The 20,429-nt window shown below is 46.8% G+C and overlaps 2 protein-coding genes and 2 long non-coding RNA genes across 8 annotated transcripts; 2 read left to right on the forward strand and 2 right to left on the reverse strand.

Annotated features, from left to right (window-relative positions):
* Positions 1-100: 100 nt before the first annotated feature.
* On the reverse strand, positions 101-1,245 carry LOC114853978 (gamma-crystallin N-B). Its single transcript, XM_029147950.3, has 5 exons — positions 1,136-1,245; positions 821-912; positions 596-752; positions 383-528; positions 101-309 (listed from the first exon to the last, which is right to left on the reverse strand). The coding sequence occupies exons 1-5, from the start codon at positions 1,154-1,156 to the stop codon at positions 174-176; spliced, it is 552 nt and encodes a 183-aa protein (XP_029003783.2). The 5' UTR covers positions 1,157-1,245; the 3' UTR covers positions 101-173.
* A 1,534-nt stretch (positions 1,246-2,779) lies between these two features.
* Positions 2,780-6,144, forward strand: eci2 (enoyl-CoA delta isomerase 2). Of its 2 annotated transcripts, none has more exons than XM_029147938.3 (11): positions 2,780-2,940; positions 3,312-3,379; positions 3,767-3,870; positions 3,948-4,046; positions 4,128-4,319; positions 4,391-4,460; positions 4,536-4,638; positions 4,708-4,828; positions 4,906-4,995; positions 5,243-5,386; positions 5,454-6,144. In XM_029147938.3, exons 1-11 carry the CDS (start codon positions 2,885-2,887, stop codon positions 5,607-5,609), a joined length of 1,203 nt encoding a protein of 400 aa, XP_029003771.1. In that variant the 5' UTR covers positions 2,780-2,884; the 3' UTR covers positions 5,610-6,144. The 2 variants fall into 2 exon arrangements, with proteins under 2 accessions (XP_029003771.1, XP_029003770.1); XM_029147937.3 differs by having other exon boundaries at positions 2,782-2,940; positions 3,309-3,379.
* Positions 6,145-6,281: 137 nt separating this feature from the next.
* Positions 6,282-14,389, reverse strand: LOC114853988 (uncharacterized). 4 transcript variants are annotated; one of them, XR_008694330.1, is made up of 6 exons: positions 14,082-14,389; positions 13,867-13,980; positions 12,414-12,522; positions 12,228-12,312; positions 9,673-11,838; positions 6,282-9,384 (listed from the first exon to the last, which is right to left on the reverse strand). It is a non-coding gene; the product is annotated as an uncharacterized LOC114853988 (long non-coding RNA). The 4 variants fall into 4 exon arrangements; XR_008694328.1 differs by having other exon boundaries at positions 9,673-10,497; positions 10,596-12,312; XR_008694329.1 differs by having other exon boundaries at positions 9,673-12,312; positions 13,881-13,980.
* Positions 14,390-14,522: 133 nt separating this feature from the next.
* On the forward strand, positions 14,523-18,319 carry LOC129603927 (uncharacterized). Its single transcript, XR_008694331.1, has 4 exons — positions 14,523-14,660; positions 15,887-16,032; positions 16,118-17,657; positions 17,737-18,319. It is a non-coding gene; the product is annotated as an uncharacterized LOC129603927 (long non-coding RNA).
* The last annotated feature ends 2,110 nt before the right edge of the window (positions 18,320-20,429 follow it).

The following is a 20,429-nucleotide window of genomic DNA, read 5'->3' on the forward strand; positions in this document are numbered from 1 at the left end:
TCCTGTTTGACTGACTGCTGCTTGTCTACACTTTCTTATCATTAGATTTTAGTTCAGCAGACGTTTGTCCTGTCACACAAAACAACACGCACACACAAAGTGTTTGATAAAAAAACCTGTTTCTTTTTCTAGTCGTGGTTTATTTATTGTACATGAGTGAGAGGGGGTCGGGTTTAGAAGTAGTTGACGATTCTGCGGATGGACTGGATGTTGGGGTTCTGGGCCTGCCACTCGTTATGGCTGCAGTAGTCTCCGCGCTCCACGATGTACATGCGGCCGCGGAAGTTCGGCTCCTCGTACATGACCCAGCTGCAGACGGAGGAGCACACGGTGATTACACAGCAAAGACCCGCTGAAGGCGCGTGATCCACATGAAACTCACGCTCCGTCTCCGTAGACCTTGACCGAGTTGATGCAGCTCTTGGAGAATCCGCGGCTCTGCAGGAAGGGGCAGTCGTCGCAGATCTCCACGCACTGACCGGAGAAGTTACAGCCCTCGAACAGCTCGATGCGGTAGTGCTCCCCGTGCTGAGGGAGACAGGACTTGTTAGCTTGGGCCGAGCAGAGGCCGCGGGTTCGACGCTCTGAGCTTTACCATGCGGATGGGTTTGCAGGATCCCATGTGGTCGTTGTGGGAGTTCCACCTCTGGAACTCTGGGTACTCTCCGTGCTCCAGGATGTACTGCTGGCCCTTGAAATCTGGGTGGTCGTAGCAGATCCAGGCTCCGCTCTCCACTCGGATGGAGTTCACCCTGGAACACAACACAGACCACGTCACGAGGCCGTGAAAATAGCAGTTACGCCATCGCACAGTCGTCACCTGTTCATGAAGCCTCGGTCCTGGAAGTTATCGCAGTCACCTCTGACCTCCAGCTTCCTGCCGGTGAAACATTTGCCCTCGTAGAAGGTGATCTGAAGGAAAAGGAGGCAAGGAGCTGATGATTCCCCTGAAACACGTTATGGAGCCAGGACCACTGCGATCGGACCTATGAAGGTCAAAGGTCAGCTGCAGACGACCTTCTGCTAAAGTCACCACTGAGCAGAGGGACAAATGATTTCTTTTCCACGTCTGACTCCAGCGGCCAGTGACCTTAGGCTTTTGCAGCTTAAAGTACTCGTGCTGCGCGTCACTCACCTTTCCGGAGTACTGCGACATGTTTGCCCACTGGATGCCGTCCAACCTGGCCCACAACCACACACACAGTGTAACAGAGAAAAAGTTGGACACCCCAATATATATGGCAGCGGCACCGGTGGGGCGAGGCCTCGGCCCGCGGGACAAAGGCAGAGGCTTCAAAGGTTCCCGCTGCATCGGCACTTTCCCTTCATCCTGATGCGTGAGCGCATTCTGCTGCGTCTCAATGGAAAGTGCTGGGCTGAGCTTTACAGCTGATACTGCACAGAGCACGGTTCTAACAAAGTCTGAATGGACTAAAACATAGTCTGATAGAACTATGTCTAGTATGAACACATGTACTGGGTCCATGCAGTATTAGTACTACTACTTCTACTACATAGAGCCATCAGTAGCATTTTATCTGTAAACATTATTTACAGTTGATTCATCTGCAATAATACACTACGTTACGTAAAGGATGATTGTGGCACAGTCAACTTTAAATGAAATAATATTACGTCCCTTATTCGTCCTACCGTGGGGAAATTCATCTCTGCCCCCATCCCCATCCCTTGGGGAGCATTGTGCTGCCACATGGTGGCACCAGGGGAGATAAAGTAGAGTGTCTTGCTCAAGGACACACCTGAATCGCACCGTTCTGCATCTCAGGCTGATGCTCCACCTACTGAGGTACCGGGCCAGCAGGCTTTGAGTCAATTTCTCATCAAACCCCTTAGTAGAACAGAACTGGGCCCGGTGCTGGTGTCTGCGGAGTCCAGGCCATCTCACTGTAAAGACGTTACTGAAAACAACATGAAAGTAAGACAACATGAATATCTAAAAGGATTCCGATTCTGGTTGGTGCTGCTGAACCACTTCAACACAGACAGCTCCAATGAGATGAACATTTCTGGTGCTGACATATGAAAAGTTTCTTCCTCTCACCAATCCTAGAGGTTTTCAGCAGCAGGTACTGAACCTATGGAGTGAAGCTGACTTAGTCTAACTACTTAGCATGAATGTAGGTTTGAAATGAGATCAGAGGCCAACGGGGACGGATCATGGGAAGCTACATCATGGAGCAGAACATCCAACCCGCCTCCATCTTCTCCACCTCCAGGAACATCATCCACTGAGTCTTATCACAGACGAGTATTGGGATGTGAGGCCACATTGGCTGCAGTTAAGTACTTTATAAGGAACATTTATTCCAGTTAGTTACTGTGCTTCTACTGTTGGGAGCAGATGCATCAGTGCACCTTCCTTGTCGTACTTCTTTGCCTTAACACAGAGCAGCAGTAAGACAGTGTTTGAACCTTCGGCCCTGAAGGCTCCAGTAAAATGTGTTACCTCCATGTGCAGCTGCTTCTTGGTTCATTGGAGCTCTGCACAGAGACAAGAAAAGAACAATAAAAACATCTAAAGTCATGGTTGACTTGTCAGCGGCATCATCTGAAGCCGAGCATCCACAGGATCTAGACTCCTGCAGCACTTCCCACACGTCGCTGGAGAGCGCTCAACGCTGGTTGGCTACAAACACCCTTTAAAGCGGTGCTTCGCTGTAAAGATGTGCGCGGATTGGTTGGGCAAGAACTGCTACGCCCTCATTCATTGGAGGAGTGTCATTGCCTGGCATTCGACTGGGGCCAATGGGAGAACAGAGAACGGCAGAGAGGGCGGGAGCAGCAAAGTAAACAGGAGTTAGCCACTCGTTAGCTTCCCCGCCCGCTTCGTCCTTGTCCTCAGCGGCCAGCAGTTCTGGGTTAAATGGCCGCCGCCGCCGTGAAGCGTCTCCTCCAATATCGGTCTAGTCAGTTGAGATGGTGAGAGAACGTCTAGCGCCAGTTGAGCTAGTTAGCGGTGTTAGTTAGTGGTTACCTGTAGGTTGCTGCTCGTGTTTGCAGCCAGTCAAGGCTTCCAGGAAAAACTAAACATTTAAAAGTAAATGGAGGTTGTAACCATTCAGCATGAAGACAAGCGCGTGGGCAGTTAGTGAAAATGAGTCTTGATAATACTTAAATCCAGATTATGAAGAGCTGTTTACACAGTAGCTTCTGTAGTTTGGTCCCGTTAAGCGAGACATTTCCTCAGACTGTGTGAAGCTTTTGTGTCTTTTTGAGTCTATTCATAAATGATTGACAGCGGGGAGGGAACAAAGTGTGTCTGTTACTGAACCTATGTCCCGTGTCAGCAGTCTGGTCAGAGCCTCTGCTGGTCCCAGTCTGTCGTACCACAGCACAGCCGCCTCTAGGATGAGTCAAGGTGAGTACCTGCCTCCAGCACCTGTCTGACTCCACCGGAGCTGCAGGTCAGTGACCTGGGTTCACACCAAGCTTTGGCCACATTCAGGGGGTGTGTTGACGTTAAGGTAATTGATGAACAGGCTCATGTCTCACACAGAGAATAACTGCGCTGGATTAATCTAAAGAGAAAATACAGAACTCCCAGTTAAACGTAAACAGAAGAGGTCACATTTACACAGCTGAACAAAGGTCTTGATAAAGACTCTGATCAGGCTCCTCCTACTTCAGCCCTGCTTTTTGCAATAAAAGCATGAAGAGAAATTGTCTTCAGTAGTAATAATGTCGAATAAGGTTTTAAATTCAACCTTGTGTTTGCTGAGTCTCATGTTTCAGTGTGTGGTTGCAGGTGCGACCGTGGAGCAGTTTGAGCAGGCGAAGAACAAACTGTCTTCACTGCAGACAGACCCGGGCAACGAGGTCAAACTGAAAATATATGCTCTGTTCAAACAGGTGGGTGCTTCCCTGTGCAGTGTGAACCACAGGTTGCATCCTCCTTATCCTTATGTTACAGCCTCCTCTGTTTTCAGGCCACCCAGGGTCCCTGCAACACACCCAAGCCAGGCATGCTGGACTTTGTCAACAAGGCCAAATGGGATGCATGGAAATCTCTGGGCTCCCTATCACAGGTATGGCCTCTTGCTCAGGGGCCTGTAGAAATGTTGGTGTCGCGTTCTTAGGTAGAAACAAACTGTGTGTGTGTGTCTCAGGAGGAAGCCAGACAGCAGTACTGCGACCTGATTGGCTCTCTGGTGGAAGCTGCAGGTGAAGGCTCTGCCCAAGTGGCCGCAAAGCCTACTGGGGGTGAAAATGTGTATGAGACGCTGTTAGTTACGACGGAGGATAAGATCACAACCATCAAACTCAACCGACCAGCCAAAAAGAACGCCATCACTACGGATGTGAGTCTGTGGCTGCGCCTCGTCCCCATGTTCAGAAAGAGGAGGCTTACATTTCTGTGCTTGTGTTACAGATGTACACTGAGATCACTGCAGCTCTGGAGCAGGCAGCAAAGGACGACTCCGTCCTCACCGTCTTTACAGGTACAGTACAACAACACACAGCTCAGTCCGGCGATGCCTCTGTGAGCAGAGACGTAAACACGTGTGTCGCTGCAGGAGCAGGAGACTTTTACTGTAGTGGAAACGACCTGAACAACTTCACCAAGATCCCAGAGGGGGGCGTGGAGGACTTGGCCAGGAGGTCAGGAGATCTGCTGAGGTGAGCGTTCAGAGCGACACCGCTGACTCAGACTATCAGACACATGCTTCACCTGTTCGTCTGATACAGGAACTACGTCAACGCCTACATCAATTTCCCCAAGCCGCTCGTCGCTGTGGTGAACGGACCAGCTGTGGGGATCTCTGTCACTGTGCTGGGACTGTTTGACCTAGTGTATGCCACAGAGGGGGTATGACACACACACACACACACACACCGTGCCTTGTGTTCAGCTCATTGATCTGAGTCTCTCTCTCTGTGGGTCAGGCCACATTCCACACTCCGTTCAGTCAGCTGGGTCAGAGTCCTGAAGGCTGCTCTTCCTACACCTTCCCCAGAATAATGGGCACTGCCAAGGTACACACACACACACACACACACACACACACACACACACACACACACACACACACACACCCCGTCTGGACCAGTTGAACCAGAGTTCATGTTTTCAGCTGTTGAGTGGATCAGGATGAACTGTTAAAACTTAATGGGTAACATATGGTTAAACTCTCCCTCTTCTTTCCTTCCACCTCTCTCTCTCTCTCTCTCTCTCTCTCTCTCTCTCTCTCTCTCTCTCCCCCCCCCCCCCCTCCCCCCTCAGGCCAGTGAGATGCTGTTGTTCAATAAGAAGCTCACAGCAGTTCAGGCCTGTGAACTTGGTTTGGTCACTGAGGTTTTCCCTGACAGCAGCTTCCAGTCAGAGGTCTGGAGCAGACTGAAGGCCTACGCCAAGCTGCCTCCCAATGTAAACACACACACACACACGCACAGACAAACCAGAGTGAACCCTCTAACTCTCCGTTTCTTGTCAGTCTTTGGCTCTGTCCAAGCAGCTCATCCGATCAGTTGAGAAGGAGCGACTGCATGCGGTGAATGACACTGAAGTGGATCGTCTGATTGAACGCTGGACGTCAGACGAGTGTTTCAAGGCCGTCATGAGCTTCTTCCAGAGCAAAGCCAAGCTGTGATGGACAGGCTTTACCTGTAGTAGGAGGATTAGTTCAGGTTTATAGGGCGAGTGCAGCATTCACAGATTTGAACAAAACAACAGATTTTGTTCCTGAACCGTCCTCTTTTCAGATCTTCACGGTGTATCTGCATCATCAGGTCAACGTTCACCAGATTCCTGTAACATTCCCATCATCCTCAGCTGCACTTATTTCACTAGACGTTTTGTCACTAGTGCTTTGACCTCTTGATTAAGTGTTTTACTGATTCAGAAGACTCCGCATTAGTTTAGGTTTCTGGAGCTCGTAGCTCCCGTGGGATCTGATGAACGCTGTTCAGTGTAGTGTAGGGCGATAACTGTTTAGCTGCTGCCTTCAGGGGCCGCATCCTCTGCCAGCCAGAGCTGCAGTGTTTGGCCCAAACTCACATTTATCATCTGATGCTTCGTTACATGAAGTGTTCAGTTTGTTGCCTTCTGCCTTAAACATGTTCTGTATGTTCTTCATAAATGCAGCTGCTCCTCGGCTGTTGTATTAAAACCTCACTACAGTAAAAGCTGGTTTCATTTGTGGCTTATTGAAGCTGTAGTTTGAGTCAGTGTGGCTCTAGTGATGTTATTTCTGACAGCACCACATCACTTATGTCTGATAAAACCAGCATCACATTTAAGAAGTTTGTACCAAACCAGTAAAATGAAAGGATGAATCCTTTAAAATAAAACCACCTCCATCCTCTGTATGTAGATTGTGCTGCATGTAGTTTCCGAGCTGATCCGCCAGGTGGCAGCACTTGCTCAGACATGAACAAAGCAGCAGCTGAAGGGTTTCCTTCATGGATCTTTGCATGAAAAGGTCCAAACCAAACCCAACATTGGAAATTACGTGATGTAACAGGTTGACCCAAAAACACAACATCCCCAAAGTTAAAGTTTGCTTAGTTGTGATACACTGAAACTGGAAGAGGAGAAACTGACTGGTTGAGGACAGAGCAAGTAGACAAGCAGATCCAGTTCATGAATGAGGAAAAATGTTTGACAGGTGCATTGGTAGCAGTCAATAATGGTCCAGTTCGCAGCATCCTTCTTGATTAAGCAGGAGTAGAACTCCTTCATAATAAAAGGACTCAGTATCAGGATGCTCTCTGGGTTCCTGCTCTGGCTCCAGCGGTTTGCAGCTAATAGCACAGATAAGACAGGTCCAGCAGGTTTTGATCCGAATGACACAAACCCCTGACCAAAATATCTCTACTGGATCCAGGACCAGGGGCCGTACCTGTCGAGAGCAGACTGGAAGCTGTGTGAGTTCACCATCATTAATGTTAAACACCGTTCTCAAGGAGACGCAGTGTAAAACAGACACACACTACATCCAACCAGACTTCTGGTTCTCGCCATGACTAGCTTTCATCTGGACGCCTCAATAAACCAGACTAGGTAGACGATGTGGCCATTAGAGGGCAGCAAAATGTCACATGAGCAACAAGGTGGTTATTGACGCCTGGTGCTGGTTTCAGCTGCTCTGGGTTTGGACTCTATCAAGTAAAAAGTAACTCTCTTTCTGCCACAGTCAATGACAGACAGATTTGGCAAGTTTTTAAACCAGATGGGGATTAAACCCACAAGCTGGGCAATAGGAGCATAACAGGCTAACCACTGCACCACAATCAGGGCTGGTTTGGACATCACCAAGTGGACGGCTGTTAAACACTGAGGCTGAAACGCTGAGGCTGCACAACAAACTCCAGTCGTTGCATCAGAGGAGACGCCACAATCCACTTGATGTTAGCACAGATGAGAAAGCAAAGGAGTTGATGTGTGGCCGTGGGGGGTTTGAGGCAGGTCTGCACCTCCTCCTCCTGCCTGTCTCTGCTTGCTGACCTGTTAGTGACAGGCTTGTTTTTGCTCAGACTCCCTCATGGACACCACTTCGCTCACAGGGAAGCTGGAACGTGGCATCACTCTACTGCACATCCAACAACATCCACAACATCCAAGCGCAGCTTCAGCTTCTGTTTCACTGTTTAAAGCTTTGTCTCCTGCTCAGACGGGGCCAAGCACAGAGCTGGCTGGATGTGACTCCTGCTAAATCAGGGCCTGTACTTGTCTCAGCTTCAGTTTGTATTCGGAGAAACAGAGGCAGGTAACAGACGAGTTCAGCTGCTGACGTAGACGGAGTGAAACCATCAGTAACTCTTTACACATGATTATTTTCAATAAACGCCCCAGGACTCTGGGGTCAAATGTGGATCTGAGGGACGTGGCGCATAATAAGGTTTTAGATTCGCACCGTGAGGATTTGAATGTGTGTCCTCAATGGCAGTGAAACCACCAGACGTGCTCGTCTGGAGTAACTGGAAACCAGAGCGGACACATCTGGAGTTGTGCTAATGTGAGTCATCAGTTTGGTGGAGCTTCAGAGAAGCCGGTTCCAATTCAGCAGCTACAGCCAGTTTAAGCAAAGACACTTATTTTACAGTGTGAGTCGTTGGTGGACGGGGAGTAACTGTGGATCAGAGGAGGGGGAGGGGGTGGAGCCAATCACACGAGCCACATGGCAGCTGCTCCCTGAACGGGACCAATCATCAATCAGCCCAATGAGACCGAGACACACGGGGCGAAGAAGTGCTTCCCCCATCATATCCTTTGTCAGGATACTTCACCCTCCTCCCCCAGAAATGTCCAAAAAGTAAAAACACAATCAAGACTAAAAAAAACAGAAGTGAAGAGAAAAGAGGGAAGGTCTAAAAAAGACAGTAACGGAAGAGAGTCATTGGTCTTCATCCTTCATTAACTGAGATCCTCATCAGCTGTTGATGGATCACTGTCAGGAGAGACGTCGGCCTCCAAAGGTCAAAGGTCAGAGAAGAGAACAACTCAGCTGAGCTGTCTCCTCTCGTCTTCGTCAGCCTCATCTTCATTTCCTTTTTCTTGTGTATCCTGAGATTCAGCCTCCTCCATTTCTGTGGAGAAGCAACGACTGAACAGATGAGCCGTAACAAGTTGAAGCCACCCTGAACATCTACCTTCACACTTGAGTCCAGATCCACTGGAGGAGGAAGCGGCTCAACAGGGAGGAGCAGAAACACAGGGAGCGAACAGGGAGGAAACCACCTCCGAGCTCCGATGAGACGCTGAGGAAACAGCCTCTCACTGACGGAACCTCCAGCAGAACCAGAGCTCATCAGCTCCTCACACGATGAAGGCGAGCGGTGAAGACACGTGAGGACGGATGCATGTGAGGTTCAGGTGAAGTTCATCGGAGCCTCTATGTAGGGCGCCTCGTGGAGCCGATGGTGTTCACGGCTCCTCAGGGAGAATGAAGCGCTTCAAAGCAAAGAGGGAGTGCGGAGAGCCTGGCGCTGCGTTCACGGCCACTGGGACCGGGAGGCTGATGTTTGAAGTGAGACGGGAGGTTTCTGTCAGGAATCTCTCCACCTGCACGATGGACTCTGGCTTATTGGCTTATTTCTCATTTAACTCGTTCTGTCTCACTGGACTCATTGGTTTTACTGTTGAAGAACTAAATCCAAGTTCTTACAGACACTGTGTCCTGAGCAGATCCGTGAGTCTGAAGAAGCTTCATCAGAGGAAAGTGTGACGCAGCTGCTCTTCCTCGGCCTTCGTCTCATCATCTCACTCCTTTTTCAGCCCTTTTGTCCGTCTTGTCATCTCTCTGGAAATAAATGGTTTCCTCCATTTGTCTGCAGGTGTAGTTTGAGTTAGAGGAAGGTGCTGAAGGACACGAGGGACCTTCGCTTGTCTTCTTCCTTCTTTTCTTGTCTGCTCTCACTTTTGTCCTGTTAAAGAAAGAAAAGACGATTAAACAGTGAAGTCAGAGTTGACATGAGTTGAAAAGAAGGACCAGAGAAAGTGACGCAAGGAAGTCTCTGAGTCATTACTTGAACATAATGAAGTGACTGCAGACCGGACCAGATGTGCGATGACTCGTCGCATGCATCTGTAGGCGAACGGACGGAGAAGAAGAAAATGGATCCAGAACCTGGACCCAACAAGCTTCTGCTAACGTCTCAAAGTGTATGAAAAAGAAACATTTGATCTTCTTCATATGAGCAGAAAAACTAAACCTGTTTGAGTTGCTGAGTCTGTTGGTGTTGTGGCGTCAGGTCCATTTTTAGCTTCAGCTGTTTAGTGTTCGGTTCCTACAGAACGAGGAGCAGAGCTGAAGACAAACAGGAAGCGGAAATCACTCAGGAAAATGTGATGCACAAAGATCCAAGTGGAGAATTTCACACCACTACAAGAACATCATGAAGCAAAGCCGTCAGCGTCCTGACGCTCACTTCACGCCACATGACGTTCATTAGCTGCTGTGTGGGCGTAACTACTGACCATTTCATACATGAGCAGCGTTAAATTATTCATATGCGCGAACCTTTAAACTCATCATCCATCCTCCGTGAAGCGGCTCCTACAGTGAAGTGCATCAGAACCCACGCGTCCAACCTGGACCCGTCCGACCGGAGACTCACACGAGCCGCTGGTCACGGCCGAGCGTCTGGCTCTGCGCTGACCTGTGTGACCTCTGCTTCCGTGAGCTCATCGCTGGGCAAACACACGGCTGCTTTGTCATTCAGTCCCATGAAGTGAAGCCTGCTCTGCTGTGCATGAGGCACATTCACGTCCACCTACAGAAGGCGGATGCAGAGACTCCAGGCTGGACATGTGAGGAAACGCTGCCCCTCCAGCTGAGCTGCACCCCCTCTCCCGCTGGACATGTGATATGTATCAAATATTTACTCAGATTTACTAGGATTATGGCTTTACATTTTTACAGAGACGTCTTGGCCGGACTCTTCCTCAAATATGCAAACATTCGGCCACCGTGCAGCCAGAAACGCTGTCAGGCCGTCCCTCTGGTGGCAAACATGTCCATTACTGCGTCTGAGTGTCTGCACACAGCCAGAACATTAATGTCAACCACTGCAGGAATATGAGACTCATCTGAGTATTTCAGTTATGCTGCATGACAGCACATAAACAAACTAACCAAGTGTAGGAAGGAATTCTCCTGCAGCTGCTGAGGCTGGTGGCTCCTCTGTGTTCAGATATTTCCCAGACACCGCTGTAAAACCTGCCGATCTGACCCCTGGCTGTGTGTTTCAGGCTTTTATTAGAACTCGTATAAAGCAACGGAGCCGTTCCCAACATGGAAAGGCGTAACTCGAGCCTGAACGTGAAGAGAAGAACTAATGGCTGATTCCCGTTAGGAGCAGTCATGTGTGATTCCTGTGCTGATGAGCACTCAGCGGGTTTCTCCCTGACCCTGACGTCATGAACACTGGAACTTTGAGCTCCTCCACAAAGCGTGAAATAAAGGCCAACTCTGTGGGCTCATAAAATGTTTGAGGTTCTAAATCCAAACCGCTCGTTTCCGCTGCGGCGGCGCTCGACTCTTATGAAGCAGAAAATTTGCCCATATGACTGGAAATCCCTGCAGCTCTTCATGTCCACAGAACCTCCTGCTGCATCGGGCGATGCTCTGCTTTGGCCTCAGTTCAGAGCAGTGAGAGCAGCACAAACAAAGCTGGTCTGCACAGAATCCCACAGAGAAACAAGTGGATCAGTGATTTCAGTCAGTGGACCCAAATGCTGATGAGGACGTCTCCTCAGACCAGACGCAAGCGTCTTCTGTTGCCATGGTTTAGATGAACTCTGAAGTCTGGGGTCAGATGCACGTCTTGGGTTTCTTCTTTAATGTGGTGAACTCGGTTCAGTGGGTGAACTATGTACACGGCCCTGGTTTCCTGAGCCAGCGGTGCCGCTCGTGGCTCTGAGGAGACGCTGGAGCGAAGTTCGGGTCTGATTGTAAAAGCAGTTACTGGATGTGGGAGCAGGTTTCAGTTTCCTTCTAGCTTTAATGACGGTTCAGGAGTTTTGGTCCACGGCGCGTCCTGGACAGATGCTGTTTGAGTTGCAGTGCGTTAGGTGCAGCCTCAGCAGCGTTAGCCTCACTCTTCCACAGCGTGTGTTGCCTCAGCCATCAGACGTGTGGGTGCGTGACGTTTGCGATGCTGCTGCATCAGTAATGAGTGTGTTGTGGTGAACATCTGCTGAATCATGTCCTGGACACACACACACTGAGCCGGGACCCACAGCTCGCTGGGCGTTTGCTGCTGACTCATCACCTCTGCAGGGTTTTACAGGTGTGGGGGGAGACGCTTCCCTTTAGGCCCATTCTTGTTCAGGCCTTCAGTCAGTAGATCTACTCAAACACTGAACCCTGTGTGACACTGAAACGAACATCAGGAGCAACAGAGCTACATGTTAGAGAAACACTTTTACTGACCAAAGTCTGAAGCCTGAGGTTAGTGTAGGCTGTGCTACTTCTAATGAAAGTGCGAGTGTAGACAGGAAGTGACGTCAGGATCTCAGCTGACTCATTAAAACAACGTGAGAGCTGCAGCTGACACCTTGTTGTGGTCACTGTGTGTGTGTGTGTGTGTGTGTGTGTGTGTGTGTGTGTGTGTGTGTGTGTGTGTGTGTGTGTGTGTGTGTGTGTGTGTGTGTGTGTGTGTGTGGCAACTCTGGGAGCTTCAGTCTTAGTGTGATTCCTGCTGTTGTGGCTGTGAGCGAGTCCTGTTTGATCTCCAGTCATCAGAGAACAGGATTAAAGGCCGACCTTGTTGTGGTTAGAGCGTCGCTGACACACACAGTTTCCTTCACGCGGCTTCTGCTGCTCATGAAGAAATCAAAGGTAGGAACTCCTCTGGAAAGAGAAGAGACGTCCGGTGGTTTAGGCTTTGACAGGCAGCCAGACTGGAAGGACTCAGGTTTGTTCTGTCTGAGCAGTAGTGGCCAGACTCACTCAGACACAATGAAGGTTGAAGTTCAAAGGTCATGCTCTGGCTTCTTCAGAAGTCTCAGGTCTCCATCACGAAACTCCTACTACTGTTTTGTTCCTTTAGAACTTTCATCTGTGGGAGGACAAACAGTTTAGTATTATTCCATAAAGTTCTGAGACAAAACATGGAAACTCTGGTGTGAAAAGATGTCCTCAGAAGTACCGAAAACTACATAAACACTTCTCAAATGACATGTGAGCATAAATATGTCAGCACAAGCCGTCATTAAACACAACAGTCAGGATGAATCTGGAGAGAATTATCTGGAAACGAAGCAAAGAAAAAGCCACAACTAAAGAGACGTGTGTGTTTGTGTCAGTAGTTGAAGCTGTTTAGCAGTAAAATAAATTCATTTTTTCAGTGTCTGGAGTATAAATAGCTCCATAAATTCAACAGACAAAACTAAACACTGGTCACAATGTGGCATTGTTTGTGCAAAGCAGCAATTAGAGGCAACGCTGGAGAACGATGTTCCACCTAAACACACAAACAAAACGCCTTTTATAAAACCTGCGTCTGTCGCAAACACGCTTTCATTCAATAAACGCTGAACTTCTCATCAATGGACACTTATCCAAAATGATAGATGTATTTAGGTTTAAATTCTCCATCACTGACAGGTGACTAAACAACGCCGATCACAGCCTCACAGCTGCTGCTTGTGGTGGAAACATCAGACAGCAATGCAGCATTTACAGTTTTTATTGGTCACTTTGTTGCAGCCGTCCAATGAAACAACACATTCTCTTAACAGTTCACACACACAGGTCTAAACAGTGGCTCCAATGTCATAACGACACACTTTGTTTGCTAAAGGCTTCAACCGTGTCAAAATATTGAAATACGCAGCAAAAACAACAACTTGCAACCAAGTACATGAACACGTCCAATCAGTCATAACACAGTGAACAGTAAAATACAAAACACTGATCTCAGTGTGAATGAGTGCTTCATTGATCGTCATTGGAGCCTGTTGCTCTTTGTTGTCTTTGTAGTTTATGTCAAATTTACCTTTTATGCAAAGAATTGGATCCAGATGAAGAAATGCTTTGATTTATTGAATCATGACATTCATTTTTCAAACTGTGGCAGAAAACTGAAATATTGTAAATATTACAAAAAAAACATGTACATGTAAACTAAGCTACAGTCAAAGCTATTAGAGGATGAGACGCAGCCGCTGTTGATACTCAGTCTCTGCTTTAGACCTCCTCCATTAATGTTGGTAAAGAACAACACAGACCTGGTGCCATATTTAAGGAATAAAAGCTGATAGAGGAGTGTCAAACAGGTACTATGGTGAGTTCATACTGGTCTTACTGGTTAGGAACAGATGGTTTCTCTTTGGTCACCAACACTAAAACAGTGGAATTTAGACTGTTTAAATGACGTCAGTCAACTGTAAAGCAGCCTTACCACACTACACACACATTTCAACGCGCAGCTGTCTTCCTGCCAACGAACCGAACTCGCTCATCTTACAGATGAAAATGCCCGCTAGCTCTGATGCTGTGGTGCTGTTTGGTGAAACTGCAAATCCAGAAACAAATTATTAACACATTATTTAGGTCGTGTAAGAGTGAGTGTTTTCAAAGCCTTCCAAACATTCAAAGCCTGTCTTGTTCCCAAACCTTTGCTTTGCCAGTGAGTTATGAGCAGTTCACAGCAGGTTCTCCTCCGGCCAATACTCACCAAGCCTCTATTGGTTGCGCTAGTCAAAGACCAACCCACTCGTATGGGGTGCCGAATGTAAAAGGAGCACCTATAACTAGTTTTCTCACATTTAACTAAATGACACATGTTTTCTCACATTTAGTTAAATGTGCAAAAGTCTAAATGTAAATGTTAAATATAAATGTAAATGTTCAATATAAATGTAAAAGTTAAATGTTAAATGTAAATGTTAAATCTAAACTCGGGACTCCCTCCCGTTGGGGGAGATTGAACGGGCTGTAACGGCAGGTGTGCGGGCTGAGGCTCCGCTTCAAACTGCCGTTCTGTCGTAAACACCATTAATGGGGAGTTAAGTAGGTTTAAATAAAATATTTCTGTGGCGCCGGTGGAGAATTAGTTGGCTAACTTTACTAGCTAGCCAAAGTTACGTCCAGGCTAAAAACAAAAGTTTCCAGATCAGATGTGGGCGGGGTTTGCGCGCACTGTTTGAGGTGATTGAGTTCGCGTCTCTGATCTGAGACCAGCGCTGTTTGAGGGTAGGGATGGAGTCTACTTGCACATTTATGAATATTCAGTTTACACTCGGCGAACATTTACATTTAACATTTAACATTTACATTTAACATTTAACATTTAACATTTAACATTTAACATTTAACATTTACATTTAACATTTAACATTTAACATTTAACATTACATTTAACATTTAACATTTACATTTAACATTTACATTTAACATTTACATTTAACATTTAACATTTACATTTAAATTTAACATTTAAATTTAACATTTAACATTTACATTTAACATTTAACATTTAACATTTAACATTTAACATTTAACATTTACATTTAACATTTAACATTTACATTTAACATTTAACATTTACATTTAACATTTACATTTACATTTAATATTTAACATTTACCATTTACATTTAACATTTACATTTAATATTTAACATTTAACATTTACATTTAACATTTACATTTAACATTTACATTTAGACTTTTGCACATTTAACTAAATGTGAGAAAACATGTTGTGTCATTTAGTTAAATGTGAGAAAACTAGTTATGGGTGCTCCTTTCACTGTACATTCGGCACCCCATACACTCGAGGACCTTTTTGATTTAAGGGTGGCATAGATTCTCCTCCTGGTGCAGAGCGTGTCGTATGTGTAGCCTTCTTATCTGTTTTGGGAATGTCTTCCATGAGCCGGACGTCCACTGACAGTGCAAAATGGGTCTTCTGGATTTTGGCTCCTTTGAGGAACAGCTGTGTTGTGTTGACTATGCATCTCAACAGTGGTAGGTTCCATGAGACGGCCCAGTAAGACTCTGTCAGCATCTGGACCTTCACCCAGCTCACGTCACTGTTTGTTTTACATTCACTATGTGCAGTATTTCCCACCGTGCACCTCCAAAACTGTCTCTCATCAAGAGGCAGATGAAGTAATAACAAGCTAATTAGAACAGTTGGACAAACAGAGCAAGAGCCAATAAACAACACGAAGGCCGATGTCTGAATGAATCATATCTAGAGAGTAGAAAGGCCCAGAATCAGGCAGCGTCCTCACACTGTCACAAAGCTCTGCTACAGAAGGGAATCTGTGGAAGTGTTGAAATAAGTAGGCATGTGTGTTGGAGTTTGGACCAACAGAACTTTAGATTCTTGTCTTCAGAGCTGAGCAGTGGACAACAGGTACGAAGCAACACATTCATTGTAATGATCTCCCTCACACTCGTCTTCTCTTCCAGGTCCTCGGCCTGTTTCCTTTTTATCTACAAGTGAAACTATTTAAGAAAGTATGTGAGTCCGCCCAGAGGGCTGAGCTCCGATGATTAGGAGGATTAGGACTTGGAAGCAGATGTTTGGACACAGCACACACCTGCAGTCAGCTCAGGTCACGTCTGCTTTAGAGCCTCAGACATTTCATCTTCCACAAAATGTCCCGCTTGTTGTGGGTCCTAACTGTCCGTCTGTTTCAGACTGGAGCTGGACATTCGGGAAAGACTAACCTGCAGGCTCATCATCGGTCCAGCTGGAGGAAACGCTTTTAATGATGCATGGTCATAGAAGAGTGAGAAACCGATCGATTGTGAGTCGTCGCTGACTAAACTTTCTCCTTCTTCTTCAAAGATCCAGGAGCTCAATAAAAACCTGGATCTGTGTGTGACGTCAACAGCCTCTGAGCCAGAGATCAACAATGAAGCTTTGAACCTTTAAGGCCCAAACTCCAAGTCCTTGTAGACACAGCTAACACCTGGGCTTACTGTATGTGTATGCGTCAGGGTAGAGCGCTTACATAAAGCACTTCAAACTCTTCAGAGAGAGAGAGGAGTCAAACGCTAACACGCGCTCTCTGGGGAAGAATGATGCACAAAGTGAGTTAAAGAGAGAAAACACAGATGACAGAGAGCTTCACAGACGCAGAGATCTGAAGACGTGGAGGCGAAGAAGGAGAGGATGAGGGAAGAAAGATGCAATGAGAGGATGCAAGGAAGACAAAGACGCAAGTGAAAAGACTGAATAAATGATTCAGAATAAAGATGAAAGAACAGCGGGAGGAGGGGAAGAGAAGGTCAGGGAACGGCCAAATGAGCAGAAACAGCAGCTGACAGGTGAAGACGGACGATCAATGCCACAGATCACAGAGGCAGGTGGACAGGACCTGCACTGACTCATCTGTGCCTTCGTGTGTGTTGAAGCGAGGACGGGCCGCTTCCCATCCTACGTCTCATCTCTGCCTTTCTCTGGGGATGTGGCAAATCAAGTGCGGCCCAGAAAACGGAAGTTTGTCATCATTAAACTTCTTGAGTTTACAAAGAAAAGCTCACAAACATTCACAACACAAGATTAATGACCCAGAGAAGCTGGAAGCCATTACAGAGGGCTCACCTGACGACAAAGGGACTGGTCAGATCAGCTGAAGATCAGGCGAGGTCATGTCATGGGTTGTCATGGAAACAGCCGGATCAGTTTTTGCCCATTATCGTGTCTGATTTAGGTCAGAGGAGTGCTGCTAGTAGTCTGTGTGTAGTTGGAGGTAGTCTGTGCGTAGATATAGGTAGTCTGTGCGTTAGTTGGTGTTAGTTTGTTAGTTGGTGTGTAGCTGGTGGTAGTCTATTAGTCTTTGTGGTCTGCTTCTTGTCGTGTGTGATTGTTTTTAGTTCCTATACTACCAGTGTGTACTCACAGTACTACAGGTACTGTTGGTGACATGACTTGATTTCATCACTGAGCTCTCTTGGCTGGATGTCGGCCTTTCACAGCTTCATCTTCAGCGCGTTCTCCCAGTGACTGCCCAGCTGTGAGACCACATCTTTCTCCTCATGGTTTCCCAACTACAGTTTGTCTTTCCCGTCTCCACCCTTTGTGTTTGTCACATAATTCCCCCTGTTTCTTGTCATGTTTGGACAGATTGCATACGGTGGTTTGGCCTAAATTTACGCTGCGGTCTCAACACCACGTCTCCACCAACCAGCTTCTGAGAACTGCTTCAGTGAGAGGATGAGCACTCACACACTGGTAATGATGATTACGATAATGGCAAGTTAGTGTGTAGAAAGCAAACTGCACAGAGTCACGGTGGCTGTGTACTTTCTAGTGGTCGGGCCAAACCACTGAGGTGGGCGTTCAGATGGTGACTGGACCAAGGCTGCACTGGAAAAACCAAGACCTTTGACTCAACTGCTGCTGTCATGCAAAACTAAGTTTATGAGGAGAAACGTGACTTGGTCCCACTTATGTGAAAAATGTTGAGTAAATGATGAAAGTCTTTAGATCAGGGTCGGCCAGCGCACAACAAACCTGAATAATAATAACATCATGTTCACGTTCACGAACTGAAAGATCTGGAGGAACCTCTCATCTGTTAATCCATGGTTTAAAGTGGTTTCCTGCTGTTTTAGGTTTGTGCTATGATCCATTCTTTTCATTCTGTCGCAGATTCTACTGTCCATTATTTTTCGGTGGGTCTCCTTCCATAACTGTGTTAGATGACGCAGCTGTTCTCACCATCATACGTTATCTGTCCTGGCGATATAGAAACTTTACCGGTGGGTGCGAGTACAACCAACTGAACTCAGCTGTCAAACATCACGTGAGGTTTTATGAGCTGCAGTTTCTAAGACCAGAAAGTTCTCGCCTGCTAAATCACTCTTTAAATCATCACCACCAGCATTTTCAGTGTTCAGTTTCTTTCTCAATGCTAATACTGAGGATGAAACATTTGTATCCGTTGCCGTTGCTTCATAATGTGCACACACAGAACAAGCCAAGTGACTTGAACAGGATTTAGATGGAGCTTAATGCAGGACACACAAACACACACAAAATCAAACTCATTGCCTTTCATACTATATTAATCCAAGTGTTTATAATTCTTGAGTCTCTAACTTCCCATGAGACTCTGATCTTTCAGTAAATTATCAAGGCTTACTTAGACAGGGCTGAGATAAACACAGATACTCTCAGAATTCTTAGCAGTTTTATGTCTTTTCAACATTTCAAGTCCTTAAAAAGGCAAAAAACTGCAGCTGGGGAAGAGTCTGTGGAAGCACTGAGCTCCTCGTGTCTCTCATCTGCATCGAATAACGAGTGAGGTGTTAGAAGGCAGATGAATTTTGACCTGACAGCAGCAGAAATATTACATCTTAAACTGTGCAGATGCCCAAACTCAGTGATGTTTGATCCTGGCCTCGTGTTTGGAAGCGTGTATCATTATTGTTGTTGCAGTGCTTCTTCGTTGGTGGACTGATTCGTGGTCTCCAGGGCTTCACAAGTAAAAACCTGGGAGTCAGTTACAGCTTAAGAGCCCACCATGAACTGACCGACCGTCGTGGTGTTGGTTCTCTTCCAGGTACTTAATGTGTGACAGAGCGGAAGCGTCTGCCAGAGCGCACGTCTACTGCTGACTCACGTTGTTCCAGCAGTGAGCGCGGTGGGGTCTGTATTCACAGGGCTTGAGCTACACGGACAGTCATGTTCAAGTGCGTGAGCTGGAAGCCGCCGTGATTCACTTTGGATTGTTTGAGGTGTCATAGCTGTGAGTCTGGAAAATGTCTGGACAAACATGTAAAATACACAATTTGGTAAAAGAAAACGGAGCTGAGGTGTGTGAGCAGCATTCTGACGTAAAACAACTTCACAAAGGCAGATTAGACCACTGGAGAAATGAATTGTTACACGTGAGAAACAAGGTAGGTCAGATCCAAATCTGGCTTCCTATGAAGCTCATAGTCTTACCCGCTTGGAACCACAGGTGGTTCAGCTCAGAGCAGACACAGACCCTCGTGTTATTTGTGTTTCAGTTTCTCTGACCTTTGACCTGAGCTGGCTCTTTTCTGAACAATAACGGAGCGCCATGCTGCAGGAGACGAACCACATCACTGAGACACACCCATACATGTGCATGCCAGGCATAACATGTTCCTTTAATAAGATCTGGAGAAATCCCCTGAGAGAGCGAGAGAGAGAGAGAGAGAGAGAGAGAGAGAGAGATGGTATGCAGCTTGTAAATAAACGTTAAGTTTCACAGATTCATTAAAAGATTTAAATTTTACCAAATGTTTCAAAAATGAGAAAAATCCACTCTTCACAGAAGTTAATTCCTCAACGTACTGTATGTCCTCAGTTCTGCACAGGCTTGGCCTGTTGGTTAAAATCTGACTTTTGTTTATACACATGACATTTGTTGCATCATGTTGTCCAGCAGATCCTCTAATGTCTGTGCAGCACAAATGACCTGTTTATTTTGACTCAGGAGATTACATACAAAACAATACAATTCCTATGTAAGCAGCCGTGGGCTCCCTGCTGGGCCAGCCGGCCGGTGCACGGACATGAATACAGTCCACACACAGGAAAAATCTCAACAATCAGAGGGAAGGTTGTCCCTTGACTCAAAGCAGTTCACCAGGTGTTAATTATGTCAAAATCAGTGACCTGACATGAAGTGTGACGTCATCCATCAACAGCGCCAACGTAATTAAAGGCTCAAAGGAAGCAGAGGCAGGGAAACGTGGGTGCAGGCAGGTGGCACTGAGAGAGAGTATGTGGAAAACAGCTTCATTGTCTCCTTCCTCCACAAGTTACACTTCATCACGTTAGAACACAGAGCGTCTCTCTTCTACTGTGAGGTCAGAGCGATCCATCCCACACAGCTGGAGGAGCCTCCATGACCGATAACACCAGCAGGGCAACAGATATTGTGCATCCGTCACCCCCTGCTGAGCGAGGGGGGAGGAAAGGGGAAGAGGGCGCGAGGGCAAGGTGTGAAGGATGTGGAGGTAAACTGGG

This window comes from Betta splendens, chromosome 4 (assembly GCF_900634795.4).
Source record: "Betta splendens chromosome 4, fBetSpl5.4, whole genome shotgun sequence".
In the NCBI taxonomy this organism is placed as follows: Eukaryota; Metazoa; Chordata; class Actinopteri; order Anabantiformes; family Osphronemidae; genus Betta; species Betta splendens.